Below are 24387 nucleotides of genomic sequence, written 5' to 3' on the forward strand. Positions count from 1 at the left end.
TGAAAGCTATGAAGCTCACCTCCTTGATGTGCCACTTCACTACAATCAAAAGATGGGGGGGAAAAGAGTGAGGTTAGGCAGCTGCCACGTTTAGGTTTGCGCCAAGTGCGCCACCCCGTGTCCGTCGCTGCATTGGCAGCGCCCCCGGACTTTTTGGATAGAGGGCATTTGAGCTCCTTATAGATGGCCAGGTGGCCCAGGGGACTATTAGGTTTGTAGGGCGCAAGGCCGTAGTGTACTTTTTATAGGTGCTAGGAAATGTAATGTTTGTAGTGTGATTTATGCACCTTGATTTATGCTTATAGATGTGCTTTTATGCCTACTAGGTTTTACCTACTGTCTTATGTTTTCTACTGAGGTCTAGGTTTGATTTATTCCCTACTACAGATTATGTTACTAATTTATTTCCTAATGCAAGTAATGTTTAGGAGTTTTGGTCTACTAGATTTAGGCTTATGAGGTTAGTGCACAATAGAGTTCTCGCCTTATGTGCTACTGTGCCTGTTCTTTGACGTAATTATGTACTTGAGGAGCTAGTATGGGGATGCAAAACAGGAGGGCTCCCTGATTATTGCAGAATGACTATGGAGAAGCCATGCCAGACCTGCCACTCGCCCACTGAAGACATGCGGACACTGGCCCTGTCCTCTTGCCGCTTCATGGCATAGATTACACCCCCTATGCTTTGTGAATTTTGGGACCGACTGAACTTAACACCAAGGTCTCAACCCCGCTGCCTGACTTCAAGTTGGCAGCCTCAGTTGGTCTCTTCACGATGCTCTAACACTCCCGGACAATAGAACTGGTCAGCGTCCTGAGCTTAACCACATCCCTCACCTGACCTTGATCCTGCTCTCCCTCCTGGACATGTACTCTGATCCTTCCGTCAATCCTAGAGGCCCTGCTATTAGACCGATGTCCGGTGGAGCTACCGGTTAGCTGAAGAGGAGATGGGTTGTGGATTTCCCCTCAGCCGTCACCTACCCAGACGGATTTTGGGTATACTTTCCTTTGTCTTTGTCGTTTCCCCCTCCTACCCTTCACCCCACCCCCTTCCCCCTCTACGCTCCCCTCATTCCCCTTTAATGTTTTTCTGTTGAGACAGAGCCATTCGACCGAAGCCCGGTGGAGCTACCTGATAGCTGAAGAGGAGATGGGCTGAGGATTCCCCCTCGGCCGCCACCTACCCAGCCGGACCTTGGACAAACTTTCCCTTCGTCTCTCCGCTGTATCTATACACTACCCCTTTTGTCCTCACCCCATTTTCCTTTTCTTCTATGCTCCTAAAAGGTTTTCTGGTATCTTTTGTAACTATTTTCCCCTCGTCTCTACATCTTATCTTCCTCTTACCCATTTACCCTATGCCCTTACCCTTCCTGCTCCATTCACCTTGTACACTATGTTCTTTAAATGCTTTTCGTGGTACTTATGTAACTTTTAACGGATGTAATTTGCAAAATTATTGTTCCTCATGTAAAGCGCTCCAATTCCATCGGGTCTAGCCAGCGCTATATAATAACTTATTAATTAAATGTGTTCCCATTTAGTCCTCTTTCTCCCTTTGTCTACCTCCCTAGCTCCTATCCACTCTCCCCAGAATCTCTAACCTTGCCTGCTAGTCTGCTTAGCCCCCTGTCCTTTGTCCCCTTTGACTAAGCACTCCTTCTCCCCTTGTTGGGGAAAGATCCAATATTTATACTCTGGAGTCTCAGCGTACCCGCTGAGAGAGTCCACTGCGCCAAGGAGCCACTCACAGCTGAGTTATGGTATGGCACCCCTTTCCAAAGCACTCCCTTCCCCCTCTTTGGGGAAGGATCCAGTATGTAGGCCTTGGAGTCTGAGAGCCCTCTGAGAGAGTCCACTGCGTAAAGGGAGCCCCCCGCAACAGAGATCGGTAAGTGATACCACTTCCCCTGGGATCACAGCTTACTGGACTTTGGACGTTGCTTTGACTCGTCTACCAGTTTGTGTCCCCGTCCCCTTCTCCTCCTCTTTCCATGCGATGTCCTTCACCCTCACCTCCTCTTTCCCGCCTTCATTACCTGTCTACTTCCCCAGCTCCTTCCCCCCTCCCCTGAATCTTTCCCCTTGCCTGCTTTTCCACTTTCGGATTTGTGCTTATTGTTTATCTTGACCTTACAAGTCACTATGTTGCCATGCTCTAATAACTGTGTAACCTTTGTAACAATGTAACCTGTAACTATGATCTGATGCTCATGTGAAGCGCTCGGATACCTCCGGGTTTAGCCAGCGCTATATAAAATCTTTAAAATAAAAATAAATAAAATAAAGTTTCACAAAATCTGGAATGCCAAAATAAAAACCTAACTGTGGGGAAGAACAGGAATATCACTGAAAATACTCTTTCCAGAAAGAAATTTTTTTTTTTAGAGTTCCCTCACCACACCAACAAAACGTTTTTAAAAACCTAATTAGTGGGCTAATATTTTATTCCTGACCCTAGTTGGTATGACTAAAATCAGGTGTTAATAATTGGGAAAGTCCAACCATAATGTGTATAGAGTCCCTAGTATTGGGTCGACATGTTTCGAGATGTCCCCTCAAAGCTCTTTTTCAGGACCACACAAGGACCAGCCCTGTACGTGCCACTCCAAAGCAAACCTATAATTAGGAATTAATGAGGTGCACACCTACTGTGTATACACCTAACACGTAATACATATGGTTAACTTTTTGTTTTTCCACTCCACATTCACTGCACTACACATTTTTCACAACTTAGTGCTCCTAGTGGAGGAGTGTGGCTCAATGCTTAGAGCGGCAGACCTTGATGCAGAACGCTGGCCAGGGACCAGGGTTCGATTCCCGCCTCGGCGGGTTTCGGGCTTAAATTCCACTGACCGGATATTCTCGCCTCAGTGCAGAGTCTAAGCTTGGGTCCCACGCTGCAACTCTGGGCAATAGCTTGCTTAGTCTCCACAAAGGCCCCCGATGCACAAGGGATGCCTGGTTTCACCATGGGATGCCAAGGAGTGGACACCCCACAAGGAAAAGCCAGGAGGGGATCCCTTGTGGTAGGAGTACAAGCGCCGGGATGCCTCCGGGTCACTGTTCGCGCTATACAAATACGCCACATTTACATTTACGTAGTTTCGCAAGTCGCAGCATGCCTCAATCTGCAGCGGATTGAGAAGACCCCAATGATGAAGCATGCCACCTAGGGGAAACCCTGGTGGGTGAGGAGACTCTAGGAAAATATTTTGTGTTTCTGGAAAGAGGATTTTCATACATGTCCAGCTGTGCCACTTCACTAGCCATCCAGGCCATTGTTTCTGACTCCTAGGACCCAGAGCACAGGAAAGGGTAGGGCAACCAGGTGGGCAACCTCTAAGGTGAGTCTGGTAAGGAGTGAGTAGGCAAGTTGTTGGAAACCAAATCATGACATTTTGGTGGTACCATAATGGAGATGCCAACCCAGAAGTTGTTGAGGTGCCAGCACAGGTTATTCAACAGAAGGACTATCACCATAAGTAACCCTTAATGCAAAAGTGTACTATAAGTACATATAAGTTTGTACTTAAATGTCCTCACCGCCAATGTACGACACCTTGCCTCCTGGCATAGGAGGTCTTCCTTAGGTGTAAATTACATGTTAACGGTAATTCTGTGGCCTTGCCACTCATGGAGAGGGGAAAGTTGAATTAGAGCAGTTGGCAGTGCACCCACAGTCTGCAATGGCAGGACTAGTCATCAGTTTACTAGGGCTTTTAGTGTGTAAAAAGTGGGGTCCATGTAGAAGGCTGTTTTTTTTTTTTACACAACACATGCACCCCCCACGCCCCCCACACAATGCCCACACGCCTCCTCCTCTCCCCCCAGACAACACATCCAGGAAACTCAACTTAGCCCTGGGTGAGCTTTCCTGACTTACCAGCAAGAAAGGATGTACGGAAAACTGGCTGACCTATTACAGGGTCTCACATCCTTCTGTCAGGGTCACTCCCTCTGGGCAGCTGACCCACCTCAAAAGTAAAGGAACCCAATTTAAACTAGACTTTAACTAAAGCTGTGTATTTACCCTTGTCCCCTTTTACTTTGGGTAGTGATGTGACCACCTCTTCCAACCCTATTTTAGCTAGGGAAACATTTAGCTTATCCACTGAAGTTATTGAACACTTGAGCTATCCCACCATGACCAACATGCAGGCTAGCACCCAACAGATGCTACTGATAGCTGTCAGTGTCAGAACCATATCCTAAGTTCTCCATTAACAGGTGTATGAGCTACTTTAGGGGTAACTATGGGTTAATGGTGCCTCCCTAGCTATTCAGAGTGGCCGGTTGCCACCTCCTGTGGCAGACACTCCCCTTCCTCTCCTGCTTCGGTCAGTTCAGGGCCGACACCTTGGTTCTGAGAAATTGCCCGACTCTTCAGGACTTCCCTGGGGTCAGGAGAGGTCTCACTAGTGCCAACTTTGGGGTTCTCCCTTATTGGGGTGGAGTGCCCTGGCAATCTGTTTCTTGCAGATCGGGCTGTGTGGAACCTTAGGAGGGGTAGAGTGATGGGGGTTCCAGGACCAAGCCATGACAGTCAATTCAATTTTGCCTGGTGCAAGAAGCCCAGGTGCAGAGAGTTGTTCTGGCTGTCTGTGGTGCTGAAGCGGGAGCCGCAAGGGAGCTAGTTTTGCCACTTACATGGTGCTGGTGGGGAACCAGGAGCAAAATGTCAGCTAAGCCATTGCAGACGTTCAGTGAGTTATTTTCTGGAATTCCTTTGAGGTGCCCCATTGAGTAAATGCCGGACTGGAGATCAACAAGCCTTGGCAGTGGTAAGCTCAGCAGAAAGTTATTTCAAACTCCGGGGGTCCAGGGCAAAATGGTAGCCTCCTGAAACTTGCTGGAGGCCAATACTACATTTCCCACAATGCACTGGACCATCTACTTTTGGGAAATGCATCGGAGGGCCAGATGGCCAGCGATGTTTTGGTTTTGGTGTGCTGTTTTTACCTGCGGTGTGCAGGTGACCAGTCCCACTAGTCCAGGGGAGTCTGCAGCTGCAACTGACTCTCCAAAGAGTCCCTCTGTCTGTGGGAGCCTTTTTTTGGTGCAGGATGAGTGCCAATCCTGCAGTTCCCGAAAGGATGCCACAGGTGCAGAGTATCATGCCTTGGCTTTGTGCAGGCCCGTTTGTCCTCCTGCAAGTCAGATCAGAACGGAGGTTCTGGTATCTGGGTGTCCCTTAAACCCTAGATTTATGGGTGTTAAAGGTTTGGGGCCAAGTGGCCAATGGGTTACTAGCCCCAGAGGCTAATCTGCCTCTGATTTGATCACATATGGGGGGTGCCCCCTTTTCGACCTTTGAAGCTCACAACCTTAATGTGCCACTTTACTGGCTATCCTGTCACAGAGGGAGGTGCCACTTCCTTTCTGTACAGGTCAGTGTTTTGGACTCCTGGGACAGTTCACACCTATTGGCAGGGGTCAGGTTCCTGTGTTTGTGGCAGCACCTGTGAGCTGCCAGCCAGAGCACAGGAAAGGTTGGAGCAACCTCTAAGGTGCCACATCGCCTCTGGCACGAGAATCGTGCCACAGGTGAGGAAGTAAATTGTTGAATACCAAACATGACATTTCGGTGGTACCGTATTGGATTCGCCCAGGTGCCAGTCCATGTCATCCGATGGACCATTGATTATTTGTGGTAGCCCTTAATGAAAAAGGGCTACTATAGGGACATATAAACTTGCACTTAGATATCCACACCTTTAATAGAATGCACCCTGCCTCCTGGTCTCAGGAGGACATCCTTAGGGGAGACTGAGCTATATTAAAAATGATGATGTGACTTTGCCACTCATGGGAAGGGCAAAGTCGAATTGGAGCAGTTTGCACTGCTCCTGCAGTCTGCAATGGCAGGCCTGCTGTCATCGGTTTACTTGGGTCATTCAGAGTGGGAAAAAGAGTGCTTCAGGCCCTGGTGACGCCTTTAACTTCAATGCCCTGGATACTACGGATACCATATACCACGGACAAAAAGAGGGTTTTCCTTGCCAATTGGGTGTTGCCAATTCACATGTATGAGTTTTAAGGAGAGAGATTTTGGCACTGGTGCCTGGTTAGCTGGCTTCTGTGCACGGTCAGACTCAAATACCAGTGAGTAGTAGTACAAATTGACAAAAGGTAGGAGGGGGGGGGGGGCTGTTTTCTTACAGTATATATTTATGTATATGATATATATCTATAGTGTGAACTCAGCCAAAAGACAGGAGGGTGCTGTACAGGGTCAAAAATAGGCACAAAGTCAACAAGTTGTAGGAGAGGACGGTTGAGATGTGGTGTTCTTTTAAGAAGTGAATCTTCAACTCTTTCCTAATTTGGAGCAGCGTTGGGGCAGTCCTTGGGGATACGAGGATGTTCCAGATCCTGGGAGCATAGATGGAAAATCCCTGCTGCTTTCTCTTTTTTAATATACATTTTTACTTACAATACATACATCGGTAGGCATGATACACGGGAAAGTGGAGCTGTTGATGTGTTAAAGTTAAAGGCTGTGGGCTGCAAATACCCTGACAGTGACCTGAAGGGACTGAAAGAATACTGTACTGCAAAACCCACATACTGAACTCAGATGGCACTCCCAGTGCTGCAAGGAGTAAGATCTCCTCATAGGACCACACAACCCCAACTCAGGGGGTTTGCCCTCATCCCCGGAGGCCGTCCATCTAAAAGCACTTCGATATGTGAATGCATTTATATAGCACGACATACCCCTGAAGAAGGGTTGAAGTGTCTGATGGATGGGTATCTAACCAAGAGGAAGTGCTTGGTTGGAAGAGGGCGGATTGCAGCGTGGTCTACCTGAGAAGCATCGTCTTGTTGTGGGTGACTAGCCAGAGTGGATTTGTGGCCTAAGAAGTTCTCAGTGTGCTAAAGACGGATTATCTTACAATACCTTTGTTAGGTACTCTGTCCACTTGCACCACATAGGAAGATTGGCCTTGCTCCAGTGGCATCCCCCCACAATCTCCCCTCCCAATCACCTGCTCTTATTCATCCACTCAGTACATTACATCATTACCCACAGCCTCCCATGAGCATACGGACTGGTCTTTCCCCACCATGGACAGGCTCTTACATTGGTTCTGAAAGTGGTGGATAGGGAGGTTCTGGGAATACTACGAGTCAAGGTAAGCAGAACATTCGAGATAGAGGGAGAACTGAAGACAATGGCTAAAAAGGAGTCAATTAAAGAAGTAAGGTGGAGAAATTAGGGCAAAGAGCAGGAAAGGAAAGGAGCAGCAGAAGGAGATGAGTAGGCACAGGAATGGAATCAGTTGACGGAAGTTTGTGCAAGAGAAGAAGCGAAGGGGAGATGGGAGAGTGGCAAAAGGGTACGAGCATAGAGTCAAACCACAATTCAGACACAGAGGAGTGGTAAGGAAGGGAGTGCTGAAGGTATAAGCGGAGTTACACCGCGACAGTCTGGGTCAACAACAGATATTGTGGAGCGTGAGGAGCACTGGCAGGAGGAAGTAAACAAACATTGGTGGGACAAGGGCCAGGTCTCTAGAGATGGTGATGGGGGACTGAGAAAGGACATCAGAGCAGAAAAGACAGACTGAAAAAGAGGCTGCAGAGGAGCTCACGCGGCTTGCTCACCTCTCATGGAGCTCCTCCTGTGCCCGTCTCTGTTGGGCTGCTGCCTCCACAGCCGTAGGCTGCGTGGATGGCCGCTTGGCGAAGCACATCACGATCGTGAACAGCAGGTAGATGATTACCCCGATGACACCGGCCACCAGGAAGAAGACTCCAATGGTGAAGACATTGCCCGGGATGGTCACCAGGATGATGCCAATGATGAGCATGACCATACCCACGGTCAGCAGGCTCTTTGTGATCCCGGTCCATATCCGCGTGGAGGACATGGCCACACTGGTGCAAGGGTGGCAGATTCAGCGTACAGGGGGGATGCCCAGCCCTAGCAGAACCAGAGACCTGCATCTGGAAGACATAGGAAGAAGAGTGCATTAGATGCTTGCAGGTGTAATGGGAAGAAAAAACTGTCTATTGCAAAGTTTCCCAACTCTATTGGCATGACTAATGCTACATTAAGGTTGCGATAGCTAGCCACTTTAGCCCATCTCCATACCAAGTGCCACAGATAGAGCTGCAGGGATTCAGCTCTGGAACAGAGCTATGCTTGGGACCATAGAGCGTCAGTGGGTCGGGACTGAGTCACCATACCACCTCAGTACCATGGGCCCAAGACCAACCAGCTATGAGGTCTCACTTGCCCTCCTAACTATCCAGAGAGACAAGTAAATCGACACCCCATAACATAACACTCCGTAACCCTCTCAGGCATTGCGGAAACAGAACACCCCCTTTCGCTCTCACAATTTTACTCATCCACAATAAGATAGAAGAGATACACGAAGAAAGTTTATAATGTTTATTTAAACTATCGTACTCTAGAATGCAGTATTCGTGTCACAATCAGAAAACAAATGCCCAACAAAAATACCGTCAGCACAGTCAGTAAACCGTATATTATGAAAAGCCCTGTCATCTTATAAGAGATTAGCCTAACCCCCCTACTCTTCTACAGAAGTGGAATGATTATACAACAAAGATCTCTCGAATAAAAAGCCGACCCCGTATCTAAGCATACACAGGTGGACCTTCTACTTCTCAGGTACAGCCGTGATCGCTCAGAAAGTCTGTATGTATGTTACATTAATGTTCCTACCTGTATGACAAGGCACATATGCGCACAAACACCTGCACTCCTGTGTTGCGTCTAGGTGCTAGTGCCTGACCAAAACGAAACAAGGAACATTGTTGTTTGACCTGGTCTGCTGTGTTCACACTAAAGTGCATGAACGAATGGAACAGAATGCGAAAACAGCTGCAAGCTCTGTATGAAAGTACAATGTGGCACAAAAACAAATGTGTTTATATTGTAACCTATGCAAAGCAAATGCGGCCTCGTTCATGCATAGTTAGGCTAACATAGGGGAAACTACAATGGGCAATGCACGGAACACATGACCACAGAACCAGAGTTCTATAGGTGCAAAGCATCAAGACATCAAAATGACATTTTGCGGAGTCTCTGCTATGGCTTATTCTGCAGCTGCGTCTCATCCCCTGTGAAGCCTACTGAGGGGAAGAATGGGTTCCTCAGAGGTGGACATTGTAAAAACAATCTATGGGCTTTTAGTAATTTTAGAATCCGGAGGCTGAACTCGATGAGTGACTAAAGGAAAAGCGTCCTTGCAATGTTGAAGAACCCCAGAACCATACAGCATTCCTTCTCCCGCTACACAAAAGCAATACTTACAAGGAAACATGCATCACTGAGACAGATGTGTACTGAAAAGGCCCCGCATGCTCATGTGGTAGTCTTTAATGCATTGACTTACACCATCATTGGCAAGCTGCCTGCTGGCTAAGGAGTTTCCGACCCTGACATATGGCTGACTCAGGCCTTCCTCTCGCTACGGAGACTCTGTAGAAGTCTCTCCACCCGCTCTGCTCACACATATTGTCATGCTTACTCTGCATTTAAACAAGTGTGGAAAACCTGATGGTTCACCTAGGAATGGGGTGTCCAATGTAGGTCCAAAAGGACCTGCTGCAAGCTTTGTTTTCAGCATAAATACAGACTTAGCCCCTTGGGTGTTTGTCGGCCAATGGCCGTCGAGTGCACTACCTTCGTAGTGCTGCGCACGTCCGTTGGCCGACGCGGCCCGCCCACTGCGCTAAACCGCTGCAGTTTAAGTTAAGCGGTTGAGGCCTTACTTCGATTTCGGTGCACGGGTATCCTGTCTGCCGAAATATAAACCCCATTATATCTTATGTGACAGAGTAACACGTTCACTGAGATCCAAATCAGGTCCTAAAGTGAGTTCCACTTAGAGTCATTGTCAGTAAATGTATTCATTCCGTTTGAGCTGAACCAATCCCGAGTGGCGGCCTCTGCAAGCCTACCAGCTGCATTGCTCCCATTGTATAAAAAAAATGTGTTGCTTCACACTTTGTTTGCATCTTTATAGAAGCTGCAAGCAGAGCCTACTTGTGTTGTCAGTAACAGATCATTAAATAGGCGTTGGCAAGGCAGATAGTTCTTGTTTATAACTGGCGGTACTTTGCTGATGAGTTTGTGTGCAATATTGTGGATGAACAAAAGAGTGACTGCAAAAATGAGTCAATGGGTGGATAGTCTGATGCGCGAGGGCATAGATCAGGGGGGGAAGAGACCTCCAGCACCCCAACAAAATAATAAGGTTGTACCCCAGTGTGTAAACTGAAAATCAACCGCAGTTAACTTGAGATGAAGAGGTTTGAAAATGTGAAATGGTTTAGAAGTTTAGCTTACATCAAAGTTTTTCCTCGTGAATCTGCTTAGAAGGGCGAGAAATGAGTCATTCTGGGGTTGGGGGGTGGGGGGGGGGGGGAGTTGGGAATAGCATTTGTATGTGGTTTGTGGGGAATAACCAGAGGTTAACGTAGTTGAGATGCTCACAACCTAATTGTATCATATATCATGTGCTTTCTTGTGACCTTTTCATTGCATGTTGTCAAGCAACACACAAACCAGTGCTTAATTTTTTTTTTTTTAAAACATAAGTGCCAGGGCTCTTGCCAGGAGGCCGCGGCAGCTTGTGCAGCGCATTGCTCCTGCCGGCACAGCCAGTGACAGTACAAACACACCTCCAAACATCACACTCCTCCAAATGTGACAATACGGACTATTCCAGGCCCCCAAAGCTATAAGAATGGGTGAGAGGCAGGTAATAGTCATTTGAATAATTAACTGCTGCTGTGGTCACCTCTAAATTGACCTCAGGAGTGGAACCTCGCCTGGCCTTACAGAAAACATTGTAGTCTGGGTACTGAAACGTAACGTAAATACAGAATTTCTTGCAGGGGCTCGACCGATTGTACACCGTCTCTTTTGTGTTCACCGCCTCAGCTGTCCACTCCTTGTGAGTGGAGTGTTTTGTGGTCACTCAGTCCTGGGGTGGGATGTTGGGTAGTAGTGAGCAGCTGGTGGTGGCTGAGGAGTGGACAGGACCTGTTTGGTGTTCCATTTTACTAATAAACCCACTTTCTACTCAACCGGAGTCTGGGGTGAATTCTTCCTGGGCAGAACCCGGCACCTTCCTTAAAAGGAGCCATCAAGAGAGACCCCTCTCTTACCACAGACCGGCGGCCCCCACAACCAACACCAACAACAAGCATTCCAGAAGGTTCATTTTTTTGATGACATCTGCTTAGGTTTTCAGACCTATAGAGGCATCACTCAGCACGGATGTACGTTGTTACCACGCGATGTATTACATCGCAGTACTTTACAATGCGTCTTTTACAACGCAAGTCGTTACCACGACTTGCGCTGTAGGGTGCTGGACTTAGGAATAGTTAAATTTACTATTCCAACACCAGCCTACGTACAGTAGGGAAGGTGTTGGAATAGTAAATCTACTATTCCTTAGCCTAGAGCGCCCTCCAGTGCAGGTTGTTGTAAAAGACGCGTCGTAACTGCACTGCGGGGTAACATCCACGTTGTGAAGGATGTTCCCCCTCAGCACTGGTCACTTTAATGAATTTAATATGTAGTTTCTGAACATTAATTACTAGGTTAATGAATAATATTTTTTCACCTTCCTCTAGACCGCCTATAAACCTGGGGAAGCAGCTGCTACCCCGGCCGCTGCAGCCCCTTCACTCTGGGATCCTAAAGATGGCAGCAACAGGAAAAACCAGGGGCAAAGAGCCCGGGCTACCATTTGTAATTTTCACTCCTTGTCCTTTGCCCAACCCTCAGCCCCAAACCGGGAGCTGTTAAGGAGCTAGGTGCAAAACAAGAAGCCCTCTCTGAATCGAGCCGGCTGTAGCGCTGGTGGCACCTGGTGCGACAAGGTTTTTTGGCACCCCCCTGAAACATCTCCGCTATGGATTCCCTTTCTACCACAGTGGCCCTCAAGTCTCCATAACCCGTTCTCTCAGATGCTTTTAATTTGTTTCATAGCACCATCATAGAACCATCAGGGCCGGACTGGGAATCGAAACCGGCCCTGGCAAACTTCTCGGTGAGGGGAGAGGGGGGTGGGGGGGGGGGGGGTGCAGCGGAGCAGTTTCCGAGGGCCGGTTTTGGATGATTTTGTTACAGGGGGCTGATATTTCCAACGCCCGTTAACAAAAACGGCCCCCAGGGGCCCAAAACCAGCCCCCACCCTAGCGGCACACCGGGAAAATGCCCAGTGCCCGCGACAGCCAGTCTGGCCCTGAGCACCATTCATACCAGTGTCGGATGTCAGAACTCTTTACATCACACACATTACACAGAGAATCAATCACACGTGTAAATTAGTGCAAGGTGTAAGAGTCACATGTCATCCATACTGGTACGCAGTATAGTTTGAGTGCTTGACCTGGAGAAGCACAAACTTAGAATTTAAAACATTGCACCATGGTTGGGGGTTCTCTTTATTAATGAGAATTGATTTCTACCCACATTACCTTATCTTGCAACATTAGGATACTCCAAGAATGGGGAACATTATAAAGCTCTAGCTTATACCTTGTAGTTTGCATGCAGTTCTCTGATGACAGTTAACTGCTCATTGTTCTACATTAGGATTTTAACTTCTAAACTGCAAGTAACAAAAGGATCTCTATGACAAAAGCAGTAACCCACCAGCCTATTTACATCATATGCTTTTTATGCTCTCCATGGTACACGTTCTTTGCAGCAAGAATATTAACCCTGTGTGGTACCTTACGATGAATCAAAACTTCCAATAGACAAAACTCTGATCTCTCTTCAAAAAACATGAATCACCGGAATTATCATGGCATTTTTATTGTTGCCTGAAAATTGCTGGAGGCAAAGAACACAGCAACAGGTGCTTTTAAAACCATGATATATGTGACCCCACCTGAAGTCCGCACCCGGTGAGGTGACACCAGTCGCACCACCCTAGAGCAGGTCCCGTCACAGGTAGTTAAAGAGTGTTTGATGTCACTTCCTCAACTGCAAGTATTTTGGTCAACTAACGCCCCTGTCCTTCCTATTATCCCTTCTTTTACTTCAAAGAAGCCACCTTTGACTCCTGCCTCCTATCATGGCCTCTGGTTTAGAGGTTATCTGCGCCCACTCCATTCATACGATCAAAAATATCAAAGGGGGAGTGAAGAGGGAAAAAGTAGAATCGTCCTCCTCTTGGTATCGTAATTCAACAAAGGGATTCTACCATTATCCACATAAACATATATATGTGTATAAGTGTGTGCTTCATCTTACCTAGGGTTTTTTTTAATGATGGTGTCTGAAAGAAAAAAAAAAATAAAAAAAAAAAATAAAATAAAACTTCTCCTATTTGTAGGAAAGGCAATGTTCAAAAAAATGTAAAATACCCCCCACACACTGAAACCTGATTCAGTGTCATGCTTCATCATTGGGGTCTTCCTGCCCCTGTAAGGGACGGGGCAGGGCGTGCTACTACCTACGTAGACGCGGAAGGAGGGCCCTCAATGAGACAGTCTTTTTGTAACGAAAGATTGGAGTCTTTTAGGGTACACTGAGGGAATATGGAGTCCTGTTCTCCTCTCCCTGATCCCTCTGTTTCTCCCTCATCCATTCCTCGCACCCTCTGGCAGCCACTTGGAGAATCTGTAGCACGAGTTTATATCCCAACAGGAGACAATACATGAACCTCTTGAACAGAGGGGTGTCCATCTTGGGCCCACAAGGGGCCAGACCTGTGCCTGGCTTCCCGGACACCACAAACAATGAGCATCATGCCCATTGGGTATCATTGGATTTAGACGCGTTCCACTTAGACAGCGGGAAAACCTGGCATGGATCCGGCCCTCAAACAATCGCTGGACATCTATGCTACAAAATGTTAGAGCTAGGGTTGCATTAATGGCAGTAAATGATTACAAATTGGGACAGTGATTATCACTCAGGAAAAACAGTTGTGAACTAAAGACAATATTTTGGTCAAATTGTGATGTTGGTGGTCCAATGAAAAGACATCCCGACGCAGGTCCTGCAGAACTCACTGTTGTACTGCCACGGAGACAAGCTAAGACCCCCCCTCTCCTTCACCTTTCGCGTTCTCTCCTCACTAGCATTTCAATTCTCCGCCAAATTACTTAGGAATATTAACTGCTTCGGTGTGGATTTTGCTGGTAAACAACTGCATTCTGTATTTTTCTACCGCAGTATGAGCGTCAAATTGTGTGTAAAATCTGATTAGGAGATTTGGCCGGGGGTAGGTTGCGTCTGGCAGGGCTGGTGCAGCTCACGAATGCACCTGGGCAGCCGCTTCCATGAGACCAATGGATTCAGCCTGTTTACAGCATCACCATGAATGGGCTCAAGAGGGCGCCAGATCACAACAAATTACCACAGAGCCGACCTCCTGCTAGGGCAAAGGAAGCTTCCCCCTGGTAAAATACCATGATTTATTACCCAAGGCCGTGAAGTCTGTGTCAGGGGAGACCAATAAAAACTCGGGAAGGGACTGAGTGGGAGAGCCTGTGAATGCCAAGCTTACCAGGGAGTGAGGACGAATTATCCACGAGAGAGGGACGCCCTGAACTGGGGAAGCATGGACCTGTCGACTCTTGGAAATGAGAGATGAAGAGAGAGAGAGACAGTGCCTAATTTCCGAAATATTAATAAACACAAGGGTGCAAAGATTTTAGGGACCCACTGTGTTAGACGGACCGGGAAGGTCGGCCGAGGTTACGGGGAGAGGTCTCCGGGGAGAGCCGCCTCCAACGACTGTACAGACAAGTAACTTCCCCCCCACAGACGGACACCACACAAGACTGAAGGTTAACGAGACTTTATATGCAATTCTTAGGTTACGATGGTATTATACAAGGAGGTCTGGACTCAGGGGTCCCCTCGATTCAAGTCTTTGGCTGAGGAAAGGGGTAGCGGGACAGTCTTAATTACCAATGAGTACGAAGTAGCTCTCAATCCTCGAGCTTGGCGTTGAGATGATCGGGCCGTGGAGGAGCCAAGCAGGTCCCGAGATGGATGAAGGAAAGGTGACGGTTACAACGGTCCGCGGCCACGCCAGCAGGTCCCGACGACGATGAAGACTGTAGGTTACGACGGCTGTGGCAGCGCCAACAGGCAGGATGATGGTGCACAGGACAGAGCTACGGCAGCGCCAGTAGTCCGTCCAGGATGAGTTCCTCTTTACGTCTCTCGACTCCAAGATACAACTGCCTTCCTGCTCTGGAGCTGCCCCAGTTATAGGGCTGGCGTGCTTTGATGTCCGGACCCTCGCACTCGGAGGTCGGGAGGTCCGGGATGAGGGAGTCCAGACACCCAGCAGGGGGGTGGAGCCAGCGCCCGGGGAGGTGATGGGCGAGCGGCACTTGGCGGGGGAGAGCCATCGGCACCTCTTTCTCCCATTGACTTGCCAAGTAGCCCGCTCACCTCCTGGGTGGAGGGTGGTGCCGGAATGTCTGAGGCCGGGCTAGGCCCAGGGTTGAGGTCGATCGGGGGCCAGGCGGCCTCGTGATGAAGTGTCCAAGATGGCGGCCCAGGCTGGGCGCGTGGGCCGGCAGTGGATCGGGCCCACGAGGTCGATATGTTTGAAGGCAGGGGTCCCTGAGGGGACGGAGGACGTGCAATGGTGGTGTGTGGTACTTGCATGACCGGGCTCGGGCCTGGTCGAGCCAGGGGAGAGCGGCCCTTCACGTGGCCTGTCCAACATGCGTCCCCCCCAGCTGAAGGCGGGGAGAGCTACCCATCCTCTTGGGGACTCTCCTCGTCGAGGCGGAAAAACCGGGACAGGCCATCCGCGTTGGCGTGATCTGGCCCGGGCCGGTGTTCGACTGTGAAGTCCATACCTTGCAGGGAGATGGACCAGCGTAGCAACTTTGGGTTTTCCCCCCGCATATGCATCAGCCACTGCAGGGGTCGGTGGTCGGTCTGTACCCGAAAGTGGGTGCCAAAAAGGTAGGGCCGGAGCTTCTTGAGGGCCCATACCACCGCGAAGGCTTCCCTCTCCCGTGAGACCCAGGAAGGCTCGTACCTCGGTTTGGGTGATAGGGGGCTGCCAGTTCTGGATGGCGGCAATTTTCAGCTGTAGAGGGGCCACTAGGCCGCTTCCCACCTGGTGTCCGAGGTAGGTCACAGACCCTTGTCCAATTTGACACTTGCTGGCCTTGATCGTGAGGCCAGCTCGCTGAAGGGCTTGCAGCACTGCTCGGAGGTGGTGAAGGTGCTCGGTCCAATGGTGGCTGTACACAGCGATGTCGTCGAGGTAGGCGGCGCTGAACCCTTCGAGCCCCGCCAGGACCTGATTGACGAGCCGTTGGAAAGTCGCTGGGGCATTCTTCATGCCGAAGGGCATGACCGTAAAATGGTAGTGGCCATCGGGGGTGGAGAAGGCAGAACGTTCTTGTGCTCGGGGGGTGAGGCCGATCTGCCAATAACCTGCTGTCAGGTCGAAGATGCTGAGGAAGCGGGCAGCTCCCATTCGGTCGACCAGTTCATCTGCCCGGGGGATGGGGTGTGCGTCTGCTTTGGTGACTTCATTCAGGCCCCGGTAGTCGACGCAGAACCGGAGTTCTGGTGTGGCTCCGGGGGCGGCTGCTTTGGGGACCAGTACGACCGGGCTGGCCCATGGACTGTCGGAGGGCTCGATGACCCCGAGCGTGAGCATTTTGGCCACTTCCGCCTGGATGCAGGCCCGTACCCGATCAGGTACGCAGTAGGCCCGGTGGCGGATAGGAGAGCTGTCGCCGGTGTCCACATCGTGCACACACCAGGAAGTGACACCTGGGGTGAGGGAGAACAGACTGGCGAACTGTGCCAGGAGGGCTTGGCACTCTTGGCGTTGTTCTCTGGTGAGGGTCTCCGAGAGTCGGACCCCATCCACGGAGCCGTCCTGCTCCTGGGTCCGCAGGAGGTCAGGGAGAGGCTCGGAGTCGTCTTCAACCCCATTGTCTGTGGCCATCAGTAGGCTGAGTTCTGTTCGTGCAAAGTGGGGTTTCAGTCTGTTGGTGTGGAGAACTCGGAGTGGGTTCCGGGAGGACTCCATATCGATCAGATAGGTGGCAGGGCCCTTGCGCTCGATTACCTTGAAGGGCCCCGTCCATTTGTCTTGGAGAGCGCATGGCTCCGTGGGGGACATTACCCATACCTGTTGTCCCGGTTCGAATTCAATGGATGAGGCGTTCTGGTCATACCATTTTTTCATGTCCTCTTGACTGGCCTCTAGGTTGGCTTTTGCTAGGTCTCTGAACCGCCGGGACTGGTTGCGGAGGGTGAGGAGGTACCGGAAGACATCTGGAGGGTTCTTGGCCGGAGGCATCTCCCAGCCTTCCTTGATCAGGCTGAGCGGCCCCCGCACTGGGTGCCCGTATAGCAGTTCAAATGGGCTGAAGCCTAGCGATTTCTGTGGGACCTCTCGGTAGGCGAAGAGGAGGCACGGTAGCAGCACATCCCACTGGCGGCGGAGGGGCTCTTCCAATCCCCCGATCATCCCTTTTAGCGTGCGGTTGAACCGCTCAACAAGTCCGTTCCCTTGGGGGTGATAGGGGGTCGTGAATCGGTAGGTGACCCCACACTGTTGCCAGAGGGATTTCATGTATTTAGAGATAAAGTTCGTGCCTCTGTCGCTGACGACTTCTCGGGGGAACCCTACACGGGAGAAGATCCCCATCAGGGCCCGGCCGACCACTGGGGCTGTCACGGTCCGGAGAGGAACAGCCTCAGGGTAGCGGGTGGCGTGGTCCACTAGCACGAGGATGAAGCGATGGCCTTGTTTTGTACGCGGGTCCAGGGGTCCCACAATGTCTATCCCGACCCTCTCAAATGGGGTCGTGACTACTGGAAAAGGTTGCAAGGGGGCCTTTAGTTTGCGGCCGCTCTTCCCACTGGCTTGGCACGTGGGGCAAGATCGGCAATGCTGGTGCACATCGTTTCTCATTTTGGGCCAGAAGAAGTGGGTCACTAGGCGACTGTAGGTCTTATCTTGTCCCAGGTGCCCTGCCAGGGGGACATCGTGGGCCAGGTTTAGCAGAAAGTCTCTAAAGCGGAGGGGCACCACTAGTACTCGGTTGGCCCCCAGCTCGGCGATTCTTTGCTCGCTGTACAACAGATCACTGTCCCAGTAGACCCAATGAGTTCCGGAGGTATCCCCTGCGCTTTGGGCGAGCGCTTGTTGGCGAAGTCCCTCTAGGGAGGGACAGGTCTTCTGTTCCTGGCGAAATTGTTCTTGGGTGGGCCCCCCCTCTTGGGCCCACTGGTCAAGGTTAGCGAGGTCGGAAGGTTGAGCAGGTTTGAGGGGGGTGTCATGGTCGGAGGTCTCGGCTGGGGCGACCGGAGGCGGTGGCGCCGGCCATTCTGGTTCTTCCGGGTGATGGTTGGCACGGGCGGCCATGGACCGGGTGGTGACGCACGCCCAGTCCGGGACGCCTAACATCCCCAAGTGTTCTTTTCGCTCCACGGCTGCCCACGGGGAGCTCTCTAGGTCATTTCCGAGGAGGCAGTCCACGGGGGCGTCGTCTCGGACCGTCACCTTCAACATGCCGGAGACCCCTCCCCACTCAAAGGGGACGCAGGCCATCCGACACAGACTTTCCGAGTTGTCGGCTGATCGCACAGGGCAGAGAATGTTCGGTAGATATTGTTCTGGGGTCACCAGGTGACAGCGGACGGCTGTCACACTGGCCCCGGTGTCCCGAAGGGCTTCGGCTCGTTGTCCATTGATGCTCACCCATTGGCTGTACTTCCGGGTGTTAGCGGGTAGGGGGACCCGCGGGACCATGTCTCTTCCCCCTAAGCACGCGAGAGTCATGGCGGCTGGCTCCCACTCCTGATACTCTTGCTCGCCTGTTTCTTGTTCCTCGGAGATCTGTTCTTCCCCTAGTGCCGCGGCGGCCACTTGGCGGGGTTTTGGACTCTGATACTGCGGGCAGCTTGGGTCGTTCGCATAGTGGCCGACTCGTTGGCATCGGTGGCACGTGACATTGGCTCTGTACCCCGGTCACGCCGGGGTGCTGCCCCGGTTGGCCGGGGGGGTGGTGCTGGTAGCGGGGGCGGCCGGAGTGTTGTCTCTTCCTCGTCCTTGGCCCCCTCCTCCTCCTCTGGGTCGGTAGTGACTATTGTTGTTCCTGCTCTGCTCGTAGGACCCATTCCGGCCCACTCTGGTGATCTCCCACCGGTCAGCTTCGGCTGCGAGCTGCCGGGGATCGGTTAACTTGCTGTCGAGGAGGTGTTGGCGTAGTTCAATGAAGCAATTGTTGGACAGATGCTCCCATACCATCAGATTGAACAGCTGCTCGTAGGTCGTGACGTTGTTCCCTTTGATCCAGCCTTCGAAAGCTCGGCTAAAGTACGTGACATAGTCCACCCAAGTTGTACCCGGGATGCGTGTGCAGTCTCGGAACCTCTGACGGTACATCTCGGGCGTGAGGCCATAGCGGGTGAGGAGGGCCGCTTTCATATGGTCGTAGGAGGACATCTGGTGGTCTGGGAGCTGTAACAGGGTATCGCGGCCCTCATTGAGGAATCTGCCCCATAGGCCGGCTCCCCAATCGCTTCTATCGATCCGGTGTGCCGTCATAGCGATTTCATAGGCCTTAAACCATTGCTGGATGTCGTCTTCTCGGAAATATTCTCGGACCACATCCTTGGGGATGTGTACCTTTTTCTCCGTGGTCCCTGGGGTGTGTGGTCTCTCGGGCACCCCTAACTCTTTGTTCTGTTTGCGCAGGTTGATCTCGGCTAGGTTCCGTTCGTGCTCGTACGCCAGTTTCTTTTCCTCAAGCTCCCTTTGTCTCTGTTTCTCCTCTCTTTCTTCTCGGAGACGTAGGTGCTCTAAGTTGATTTTTTGTTCGGCCAATTTGAGTTCTACGTCCATCTTGAGTCGGGCCATTTCTAGCTCGTGTAGTCGGTTTTTTTCTCTTTCTTGGATTTCGTCTTGCGAGAGACCGGTTCTTTGCCCTTCAGGGGCCGTGCTGGTTTTGTTCGCGGTGCTTTGCTCAGGGGCTTCGGCATCCCTGGTCTCTGCCCAAGACTCTAGGGCATGCTTAAAATCGTCCTTGGTGCTTAGTCCGGTGGTAGCGATACCTAGTTCGATGCAGAACTGCTTTAGTTCACGATGACTGTATTCCTCTAGTTTTTCCCTTTGGAACTTCTCAGTTGATCCGCTTTCTTTAGTTGTCATTGTGGTTCGTTGTGGGGTGCTACTCTCTGTACGTTATGCGGTGATTCGGATCCCGTCGCTGGCCACCAATGTTAGACGGACCGGGAAGGTCGGCCGAGGTTACGGGGAGAGGTCTCCGGGGAGAGCCGCCTCCAACGACTGTACAGACAAGTAACTTCCCCCCCACAGACGGACACCACACAAGACTGAAGGTTAACGAGACTTTATATGCAATTCTTAGGTTACGATGGTATTATACAAGGAGGTCTGGACTCAGGGGTCCCCTCGATTCAAGTCTTTGGCTGAGGAAAGGGGTAGCGGGACAGTCTTAATTACCAATGAGTACGAAGTAGCTCTCAATCCTCGAGCTTGGCGTTGAGATGATCGGGCCGTGGAGGAGCCAAGCAGGTCCCGAGATGGATGAAGGAAAGGTGACGGTTACAACGGTCCGCGGCCACGCCAGCAGGTCCCGACGACGATGAAGACTGTAGGTTACGACGGCTGTGGCAGCGCCAACAGGCAGGATGATGGTGCACAGGACAGAGCTACGGCAGCGCCAGTAGTCCGTCCAGGATGAGTTCCTCTTTACGTCTCTCGACTCCAAGATACAACTGCCTTCCTGCTCTGGAGCTGCCCCAGTTATAGGGCTGGCGTGCTTTGATGTCCGGACCCTCGCACTCGGAGGTCGGGAGGTCCGGGATGAGGGAGTCCAGACACCCAGCAGGGGGGTGGAGCCAGCGCCCGGGGAGGTGATGGGCGAGCGGCACTTGGCGGGGGAGAGCCATCGGCACCTCTTTCTCCCATTGACTTGCCAAGTAGCCCGCTCACCTCCTGGGTGGAGGGTGGTGCCGGAATGTCTGAGGCCGGGCTAGGCCCAGGGTTGAGGTCGATCGGGGGCCAGGCGGCCTCGTGATGAAGTGTCCAAGATGGCGGCCCAGGCTGGGCGCGTGGGCCGGCAGTGGATCGGGCCCACGAGGTCGATATGTTTGAAGGCAGGGGTCCCTGAGGGGACGGAGGACGTGCAATGGTGGTGTGTGGTACTTGCATGACCGGGCTCGGGCCTGGTCGAGCCAGGGGAGAGCGGCCCTTCACGTGGCCTGTCCAACACACTGCGGGAGCAACTGACGGCTGGGGTGCCTAGATTTGTGGATAACTAATGCCTCTCCCCCCCACCCCCACTTAATCTCTGACCATTTACAGACACTCCCCCACCACCCCCGGATATTGCGGCATATATTTGCAAATTTTTGCAGCACAAAAAATGAAATTGAGGCATTATTGCAGCTCTTTCGATTTCTTGTATTCATTAATTTTCAGCCTTAAATCAATGGAACCTGTTTTAGAGGTGTATTTCACTTTGAAATTGGCATGTTTAAAGTGTCTACAGCTCAACAGAAGCACAGGTCCAATCCCAGCCTCGTGAGAGGGAGCCCTATTTCTCCCGGGGATGTTTCTAGTACGCCGGGCACCGCTACCTCCTAGTCCCATGAGGCACGACACCTCGTCCTCGGGCGCACTAGGGCGCAGGATCAGAATGGGTGGAGGTGCATCGCCACGGCTAACGCAAACATGTTAAATCTTGCTCTAGGCTGTGTGGTATCCTGCTCTCTTCTCCGTCTAGTCCTTTCTATGTGTTCTGTACTCTGCTGCTCAGCTAGTCTCAGTGATGCCACAGAATGTTCCTTGTGTGTATGTCTGAGTGGAATTGTCAGTTGCTGTTTGTGGCTGAGCAGCAGGGATGCTGCTCCAGGTGGGGATGATTTTCTTGATACTACTTTTAATAATACTACAACCATCTTATCCTCAAATGTTCCTGTCCTGACTGAACTAAAGAATAAATCTACCATTTGGATACAACTACATCACATTCTACCCCATTTCTTGAATTCCACATGCAGATCAGTGGCATATTGGGGGGTGGGGAGGGGGGGGGTGTAAGCCCTTTCATATTACAGCCCCCACCTCAATGTGTCTTACAGGTACTGTGTGTGCAGTCTACACCCTGAATATGAGACTATTCCACCAAAACTCCTCTACGAGCACCCCCCATCCGCAGGCAGTGGAGGAACCCCCATCACACACAGAATCAAGATCTGAGGGGTTCATTACTGTGCGTGCAGGTATTGTCTTTACATTTGAAAGCATAATTCTAAGACTAAAAGGTACCGTGTATATTTTGCAGAGTTTAACTATAGTTGATTTTCTAAAGCTCCCATTACCTCCGGCCCCTACAAAATGTTTTCTTTTGCGACTAACAAATGGAGCACCGTGTGGTGCAGTTGGGTTGCCACATTAACAGGCCGCTGGAGCCATCGCACACATTGGCCCCGATATGCTGGTAGCTCACATTTCGGTGTTAAATAATCTCGAAATGCTGAAGGGCCCGAGTAATAAACTGCACCCACCTGCCTCAGCTACAGCTTTTCTGGAAAAACACATAAATAAGAGAGTCTTGTAAACTGTATGTGAAATACCACTTATGACTGGTCAGCAAGATGGCGCAGTAAGTTAAACACTCACTGCTGATATACACACAGCTAAGCAGGTCAAAGGTTAAATCAAACACCGCCAAGCGAGGCCAACTCAGCCGGCCATCCTTCCGAGGTCGGTACCAGAGTACGATTCAGCTTCGGATTGGCAACACGAGCAGTCAGGCAATGCCTGAAGGGCTCGTGTCCAGCTCCAGCTGTAGGGTTGCTTTTTTGAGCAGGCTGGAGGGGTGATTTGGGCGGATTCTTCGTTGTCACCAGCCGCCCAGTGGGTGCCTGAGTGGCCTTTCTGGAGGTAGATGGGCATCCATTACCTCCCTTTTATCAAGCGACAAAGGTGTCACTCCCTTTCTCTCGCTGGGCCAACCCATTAATATATGCATATTGATTGGGGGCGGTAGCCTGAGAAAAAGTGGCCTCACTTGTTTTCAGGTGGGTTTCAACAGTGTAAAATAATCTGTGCATTTTTTTTAAAACCACCCCCCACACTTTTTTGTTTTAGTAATATTTTGCCACAGTAGTGTTTTGCGGAAAGGCAATATACAAATGTGAGCCACTGTTTTTTAGCGTCCCTGGGCCGATTTTTAATCCCAATCTAACCCTGGTACGATTAAACTGGAAAGTAGTCTCACCACCAAAAGTATGCGAACTGGGATCCTGAACACAGAGTGGATGAAGTCACAGAGTGTGAGTAAGGGTCTGGGATAAACAATTTTACAGTCACTCAGAAGTAACTGCATATAAAATAACGCACACACCTCTAATGAAAAACAAAGGCAAGCTATAGAAGCTTGGAGTGGTGTGATGTGGCTCACTGGTTAGAGGCGGCAGACCCAGAAGCAGATAACGGCCCGGGACCAGGGTTCAATTCCTGACGCGGCAGGGTCGTGGACCAGGGTCAGCAGACTTGATAATTCTCGCCTCAGTGCCTACTCTAACCAGGGATCACACTCGGCAACTCTGGGCATTAGCTTGCCTCATCTCTACAACGGCCCCCCACATTCGCCGGGGATGCCTGGTTTCATCTTGGAGATACCCAGTAGGGACCATCTCACAGGGATAGCCAGCGGTCTACAGCGCCACGACGCCTCAGGGCAGCAGTGCGCTTTACAAGAACACATACATTACATTACAGCTCTTGAGACCCCCACTACTTTCCATGCAACTCAAGGTGTTCATTAACCGCGCGGGAATTGCTAATCTTTACCAAAATGTATGAGAATTGTTTTGATACAATGTACACATTTTGGGAACGTCTTTCCCAATAAACCACGCCCACTCTGAATCCCGAGTAGCACCTTTTAGTTCTTAATAGAATAGCATAAAGTGTTATTTACAAGTAGTTACTATCACAGTCATCACAATGGTCCAATATCCCTTTCGTCACTCAGAAGTGACATGCTAACTGCATGAATGATGATGAATGAAAAAAATATATAAAAGTGCTAAAAAACATAAAAAACATCAACTGTACATCATTGCAGACTGGGAAATAGCTACTAAAGTCCAGGGCATCAGAAGTATTGTATTCTAATGACATGTAAGTCCCCGGAAGTAAACTGCTAGTCCACCGTCCGAGAGAGACAGAGCCTTCCAGAGGGGAGGGAGCGACCAGGGGAAAGAGGAAATGAGACATCTCAGACCTCCGCTCATCAAGAGAGTTTTTTATTTAATACGATTTTACACAGCGCAAACATTACTGGAAGGTGTCCGAGCGCTTTACAAAAGAATCAGTTGCATTACAT

At 50.6% G+C, this 24387-nt stretch overlaps 1 protein-coding gene across 2 annotated transcripts in view; it reads right to left on the reverse strand.

Moving 5' to 3' along the window:
* TMEM139 (transmembrane protein 139) overlaps window positions 1-24387 on the reverse strand; it is a 152059-nt gene that overhangs the window by 11512 nt on the left and 116160 nt on the right. For both annotated transcript variants that reach the window (XM_086929760.1, XM_086929759.1), the window contains exon 2: window positions 7618-7959. In XM_086929760.1, coding sequence (XP_086785886.1) covers window positions 7618-7883 — 266 coding nt within the window. In that variant the 5' untranslated portion in view covers window positions 7884-7959. The remainder of the gene's footprint in view (window positions 1-7617; window positions 7960-24387) is intronic.

Source organism: Lissotriton vulgaris, chromosome 7 (genome assembly GCF_964263255.1).
Source record: "Lissotriton vulgaris chromosome 7, aLisVul1.2, whole genome shotgun sequence".
NCBI lineage: Eukaryota > Metazoa > Chordata > Amphibia > Caudata > Salamandridae > Lissotriton > Lissotriton vulgaris.